The sequence below is a fragment of the Ornithodoros turicata genome, unplaced genomic scaffold (assembly GCF_037126465.1).
Source record: "Ornithodoros turicata isolate Travis unplaced genomic scaffold, ASM3712646v1 Chromosome192, whole genome shotgun sequence".
NCBI classification, from domain to species: domain Eukaryota; kingdom Metazoa; phylum Arthropoda; class Arachnida; order Ixodida; family Argasidae; genus Ornithodoros; species Ornithodoros turicata.
In genome coordinates this window covers 16,006-23,380 of record NW_026999333.1, presented here as the reverse complement: position 1 = coordinate 23,380, position 7,375 = coordinate 16,006, and the positions used below count along the sequence as shown (strand labels likewise).

At 49.5% G+C, this 7,375-nt stretch overlaps 1 protein-coding gene across 1 annotated transcript; it reads left to right on the top strand.

Moving 5' to 3' along the window:
* The first annotated feature begins 449 nt into the window (after nucleotides 1–449).
* Nucleotides 450–1,754, top strand: LOC135373037 (uncharacterized). Its single transcript, XM_064606350.1, has one exon. It carries the CDS (start codon nucleotides 450–452, stop codon nucleotides 1,752–1,754), a length of 1,305 nt encoding a protein of 434 aa, XP_064462420.1.
* The last annotated feature ends 5,621 nt before the right edge of the window (nucleotides 1,755–7,375 follow it).

Here is a 7,375-nt window from a genome sequence, read left to right as displayed (position 1 = left end):
AGGCGCTGCTATCATTTCTTCAGGTGCAGGTGGAGACTCGGGAAGAGGTGTTGCCCACTCGGGCAGTTTCGCCAGCGTCGGCTGCTCGCAGCAAGAGTCCTAACGATCCGGTTCGGCTTCCTACTGCTGCTGCCCTAGCCGCTGCAAACGCCGCACCTCCGAAGCGGACTGCTGACGCACGTTCATCCCCCTGTCCCTTGTGTCATTCGCCGGACCATCCGCTGCAGTCCTGCACGGCGGTTTTACCGGCAGCCGATATGCGCCATCGTTTGTCTAGAGCGGGAAGATGTTTCAGGTGCGGCAAATCCGGACATTTTTCACGGGTTTGCCGATCTGCGGCTGGGTTGTCTTGTGCGAAGTGCCACAGACATCACCTTTCCATATTGTGTGACATTCAAAGACGTCCGGAGGCCCAGCATTGTTCGACCATTCTCCCCGCGCCTGCAGACATGGAGGCACCGCGCGAAGTGTTGGACAACGTCTTCTCACAGACTGTCATGTCTTCATTACCCTCGAACGTGCATGCAAAATCTGGAATGGCACGCCTTCAGACAGTCTCGGTTTGGGCAGAAGGACCTGCAGGCAAGAAGCGAATTCGGCTGCTTCTTGACACGGGTAGTCAAAAAGCGTTTATACGTCGCGATCTATTGAAGGAGCTAAGGTGCCAAATCACTGGTGAGGAGGACCTCTCCGTGTTCTCTTTCGCACGTACGCGCCACCCCAGAAGATTCCACTGCGAACGGGTGCAAGTCCGCCTCGAAGTCACCTCGGATCCGCGGTCGTTCATCGAGCTTGAAGCCCTCGGCATTTCTGAACTGTGCCGCGTGTCTACGCCAGCCTTGGACGACGTAACCATGAGCCTTCTCTCGCTGCGAGGCCTCGAAGTGGCAGATACGAACTGCACCACGGACATCGCAATGCTGGTGGGTTCCGATTACTATTGGAAGCTGGTCACCGGCCAAGTGCAACGTCTCCCTAGCGATCTTGTTGCGGTGGAGACCATTTTCGGATGGGTCGTTCAGGGAGTCCAACGGCCACCCAGTCGAACGCTGTCCACCGTGGTATCAGTCCTCTCCCTTTCCTGCGAGGAACAAGAATTCTTCGACCACATGGACCCTTCGGGAGCGTGGCGTTTGGATGCCCTTGGCATAAGCGATCCGGTTCCTGATCCCGACGATGAGTTTGAGGCCGCCTACTTTACAAGCCATGTACGCGAATGTGACGGTAGCTACGTTGTCCCGTTAATGGTTAAACCAGAACTAGGGCTCCCTGCTTGCGCCAATAACAGGAATACGGCTCTACAGCGCCTCCTCTCGCAACTACGTCGGTTTCGTTTCGACCCAGAATTGCTGTCTCAGTATGACAAGGTCATACGTGAGTACTTTGACGAAGGTCATGCTGAAAAGGCAATGGGGATCACCAGCCGCCAAGAAAACGTTTATTACATGCCCCATCACACGGTTGTGCGACAAGAGGCGGTCACCACGAAACTCCGCGTTGTATTTGATGCGCCGTCCCACTTGCCAGGTCAGCAATCGTTGAATACTCTCCTGATGAAAGGGCCGAAGCTAAACGCTGATCTGCTCCATCTTCTGTTGCGGTTCCGCTGCAGCTCCACGGTTTTAACCGCCGACATCAGGAAGGCATACCTGCAAATCATCATTCGTCCCGAAGACAGAGATTTCCTTCGCTTTCTGTGGGTAAAGGATGTACGGCAGGCATCCAACGACAGCAATCTCGAACTTGTCGACTAGCGGACGACTAGAGCGCGCCAAAAGCATGTCGTCGCGTCATACTAAATGTAAAAGGCGTCTTAGCGCCCTAAGAGATATGTCACCGATCCCCCGAGGCTCGGCTCCTCTTGCTATGGTTCAGTGCCGGCCTTGCACACGATGACCAGTTAGCGCGCTCCGCTCTCGCCGCCCTGGGAACCGAAGGTCCCTCGGCTCCTGCGATGAAGACCAGAACAAATGCTTTTCGATCTGAAGGCGCCTTCCGCGAACATGACGAAGCGATGGAGGACCCCGCCGGGCACCAGGGCGTGTGATCGGGGGGGGCTTTGCCCGACTTCGGGGCTGGCAGCTCAGTGTCGAGGGGTGGTTCCCCCGAAGAGGCTCAGTTACACTCTGTCTTCTTACAACCGGAGCCGCGAGCTGCCGCGGGATCCGAGAGAGCACCAAGAGACCCATATGGGTGCACATCTAAGGCTAACCCTACCACTCAAAAGCAGACGGCCTCATCTATTGGGGTTGGCGTCCCTGCTGCTAGGCTATCGGAAGAGTTAGAGCTCTCCAACATTTCTGAATTCGCTGAGGCCATAGTCGCAGCAGGGGCAGAACCGCCTCACCTTGACAATCTCTCACGGGTTGTAGCCACCTCCTGCGAAGAGGGATCGGCGCCTCTTGGATACTGCGGTCCCACTGATCCGATGCAAGACCCGGGGCCGGATTTGGTCTCTTCTGCGCGTGGGGCCCATATCGTACGGGCGCTGGACGGACCCAGAGATGATCGCCCTGGCCAGGGCCGAACTCCAGATTAAAGGCCACCTATACGTCAATCAAGAGCTTGCTAAGACCTTCACTACAAGATCTCTCATGTCAATCAGAATGATGAGACATCAGCAGCGTTACCGTGACATCCTGCGAAAGGTTGAGGAGGAGGAAGAGAACCTACAGACAAGAACGCGGCCTGAAAGCCGACCCATTCCTCAACAACAACGAACTAGACGTGGTTGGCTGTCGGAGCCCAGGAATCAACGCCAAGAGGTAGCTCCCTTTGAAAACACACGCGAAATTGCTCCCGTAGGGCAGATGTAGGATTCTTCCAAGTGGTCCAGTATTGTAAAATAATGAACGCCAATCACTAAAGAAGAGTACGAGAGAAGTGGGCGGGACAAAGTGGTCTAGTATAGACGTTACCGTGCAAGTGATCCGCGCTTTGCATCCCAGACGCGAACATAATACATCATATGGAAGTGTTCAGGTTATTTCTGAGATGTATCTCACTGATATCGATATAGGCAATTCCAAATACCCCATGCTTCAGGAATCTCATACTCTACAGCTTGAGGAGTGGGATTTCTAGGGTTAGCCATGCTATTCAGTTCCTCTGAGCTAACACGACGGGAGATTTCGAAACCAACGCAAGCAATGTTCCTACAGAACCTGTTCTGGGGAATAATTATTCGGTAGGGCTTATCAGATGCGATCTTTATAACATGAGAAAGAACGCCTTTTTTTCTACGCTAGTTCTGTGTCAACCAAACACTCCATTTGCCCGAATGCTCTCTGCCATAGTCAAATACTTGTTCTATATTGTGCTGACTGTCGCGTTTGTAAGTTTTGGCTAGGTCTGGAGCCTGCAGTCCCCTGAAGAGGACTGCGGTCACCTGAAGACGCCCGAACGCATCTCGAGTTAGTTGAAGACGCAGGGTGTTATGTGAAGTTAAGTAAAGACACCCGAGGATGTCAGGGGTCACCAGAATTTAGTGGGAGTCACTTGGAGTGAGCTGGAGTCACCCTGAAGACGTTTGGGGTCACGCACGTCTGGAGTCACCTGAAGTCACTCGAAGTGACCTGAGGACGTCTAAACTCAATTGAGGTCGCACGAAGATGTCTGATCTCACTTGCAGTCGGATGACGTCACGTCAAGTCACCTGAAGGCATCTTGTCTCATATGATGGCGTCGGCAAAACTTCAACTTACCTGAAGACGTCATTAGTAACCTAAAGTCAATGGAAGCCGCCCGAAGACGCGAGGAGTCACCTGACGTCATGTGTAGACGTCTGAAGTCTTTTGAAGTCACCTGAATGTGTCTGAGGGCACCTGAAGACATCTGTAGTCACCTAAAGTCTCCTCAAGGCAGCTGTAGATGCCAGGAGTGAGCTAAAGGGACTCACAGTAACGTACTTCAAGTCAGCTGGAGTCACTTGACGTTGGCTGTAGTCACCGCAACACGTCAGGGGTCAGCTCAAGGACCTTCCGAGGGAGCTAAGGTCATCGGAAGTCACCTGAAGTTGTCAGGAGTCACATAAAGTTGCTCGAAATCATTTGATGAAGCCTTTCGGGATCCAGGAGAGGTGATCAAAAAATTGCCTTGCCCTCGGGCACATTCCTCCAGTATTCTCCCAATATACCCAAAGCTCATTGCCATAGCCTAATATTTTTCTCCATTGTTCTGGCTGTCGCGTTTGTAATTTTTCACTTATGATGTTCTACTTTAAATCTCTTCGAGTCAAAGTGTATCAGGATGCACTGGTGTACATGCCTATTGAACTGCTGGTATGATAATAGAAAATGTAAAATTGACCTTCTTTGGAGATTGAGAGTTCAAATCCTGCACCAGACGAATTTTTTGCAACAAAAATTAATGTAAATTTTCTTATTCTGTCCTAATTATTTTGCTCTTAGAAGGATCTCGTTTTGACCGAAAGCTCAATATAGCCTCTTGAACAGTCGTTTCGTACTTGTTCAGACGCAATATCAATAGAAACAGAGTTAAAAACATCGCTTGGGAGTGGCAACTAACTGCGTAGTACCACGCGCACATCGCCGAATTTCCTTAGTCGGAGAGTGGTAAGTGGTCAGAGAGTCTGTGGTGAGGACGCGGGCAAATAGCGGACATCTTAAATCCACCCAGAGCCTCACCCACCACAGGTGTGGAGGCTTACCGACCCAAGTAGTCCCCAGCATGTGCGTGCCTTAAACCACTAGGCTACCCAAGCACCGATCAAAGTGGAACAAATTGGGAATTTTCTGAGAGAAACGACGACGATGTTTCGAGTTTCAAAACGGATCTGCCAGGAAATGATTTGGTGCCACGTTGTAATACAGACACAAGGAGAACCGCACTTCATACAACATAGATGTCTTTAAGCAGCGAATTTTTACGCGACCTTTCACAAAATGCGTTGGCTATTGGAGCCCTGGAATCAACGCCAAGTAGTAGCTCCCTTCGAAAACACGCGAAATTGCTCCGGTAGGGCAGGTGTAGGATTCTTCCAAGTGGTCTATTATTGTAAAATAATGAACGCTAATCACTAAAGAAGAGTACGAGAGAAGTGGGCGGGACAAAGTGGTCTAGTATAGACGTTACCGTGCAAGTGATCCGCGCTTCGCATCGCAGACGCGAATATAATATAATACATCATATGGAAGTGTTCAAATTATTTCTGATATATATCTTCACTGATATCGAAACAGGCAATTCCAAATACCCCATGCTTCTGGAATCTCATAGTCTACAGCTTGAGGATTGGTATTTCCTGGTTAGCCATGCTATTTCAGTTCCTCTGATCTAATACGACGAGATATTTCGAAACCAACGCAAGCAATGTTCGTACAGAACCTGTTCTGCGGAATAATTATTCGCTAGGGCTTATCAGATGCGCACTTTATAATATGACAAAGAACGGCTTTCTACGCTACTTCTGTGTCAACCAAACACTCTCATTTGCCCGAATGCTCTTTGCCATAGTCAAATACTTGTTCCATATTGCGCTGACTGTCGCGTTTGTAAGTTTTGGCTAGGTCTGGAGCCTGCAGTCCCCTGAAGACGACTGCGGTCACCTGAAGACGCCCGAACGCATCTGAAGTCAGTTGAAGACGTCGGGTGTCATGTGAAGTTAAGTAAAGACACCAGAATTTACTGGGAATCACTTGGAGGGAGCTGGAGTCACTCTGAAGACGTTTGGGGTCACGCACGTCTGGAGTCCCCTGAAGTCACTCGAAGTGACCTGAGGACGTCTAAACTCAATTGAGGTCGCATGAAGATGTCTGATCTCACTTGCAGTCGGATGACGTCACGTCAAGTCACTGAAGGCATCTTGTCTCATATGATGGCGTCTGCAAAACTTCAACTTACCTGAAGACGTCATTAGTAACCTAAAGTCCATGGAAGCCGCACGAAGACGCGAGGAGTCACCTGACGTCATGTGTAGACGTCTGAAGTCTTTTGAAGTCACCTGAATGTGTCTGAGGGCACCTGAAGACATCTGTAGTCACCTAAAGTCTCCTCAAGGCAGCTGTAGATGCCAGGAGTGAGCTAAAGGGACTCACAGTAACGTACTTCAAGTCAGCTGGAGTCACTTGACGTTGGCTGTAGTCACCGCAACACGTCAGGGGTCAGCTCAAAGACCTTCCGAGCGAGCTAAGGTCATCGGAAGTCACCTGAAGTTGTCAGGAGTCACATAAAGTTGCTCGAAATCACTTGATGAAGCTTTTCGGGATCCTGGAGAGGTGATCAAAAAATTACCTTGCCCTCGGGCACATTCCTCCAGTATTCTCCCAATATACCCAAACCTCATTGCCATAGCCTAATATTTTTCTCCATTGTTCTGGCTGTCGGGTTTGTATTTTTTCACTTATGATGTTCTACTTTAAATCTCTTCGAGTCAAAGTGTATCAGGATGCTCTGGTGTACATGCCTATTGAACTGCTGGTATGATAATTGAAAATGTAAAATTGACCTTCTTTGGAGATTGAGAGTTCAAATCCTGCACCAGACGAATTTTTTGCAACACAAATTAATGTAAATTTTCTTATTCTGCCCTAATTATTTTGCTCTTAGGAGGACCTCGTTTTGCCCGAAATCTCAATATAGCCTCCTGAACAGTCGTTTCGTACTTGTTCAGACGCAATATCAATAGAAACAGAGTTAAAAACATCGCTTGGGAGTGGCAACTAACTGCGTAGTACCACGCGCACATCGCCGAATTTCCTTAGTCGGAGAGTGGTAAGTGGTCGGAGAGTGTAAGTGGTCAGAGAGTCTGTGGTGAAGACGCGGGCAAATAGCGGACATCTTAAATCCACCCAGAGCCTCACCCACCACAGGTGTGGAGGCTTACCGACCCAAGTAGTCTCCAGCATGTGCGTGCCTTAAACCACTAGGCTACCCAAGCACCGATCAAAGTGGAACAAATTGGGAATTTTCTGAGAGAAACGACGACGGTGTTTCGAGTTTCAAAACGGATCTGCCAGGAAATGATTTGGTGCCACGTTGTAATACAGACACAAGGAGAACCGCACTTCATACAACATAGATGTCTTTAAGCAGCGAATTTTTACGCGACCTTTCACAAAATGCGTTGGCTATTGGAGCCCTGGAATCAACGCCAAGTAGTAGCTCCCTTCGAAAACACACGCGAATTTGCTCCGGTAGGGCAGGTGTAGGACTCTTCCAAGTGGTCTATTATTGTAAAATAATGAACGCTAATCACTAAAGAAGAGTACGAGAGAAGTGGGCGGGACAAAGTGGTCTAGTATAGACGTTACCGTGCAAGTGATCCGCGCTTCGCATCGCAGACGCGAATATAATATAATACATCATATGGAAGTGTTCAAATTATTTCTGAGATATATCTCACTGATATCGAAAC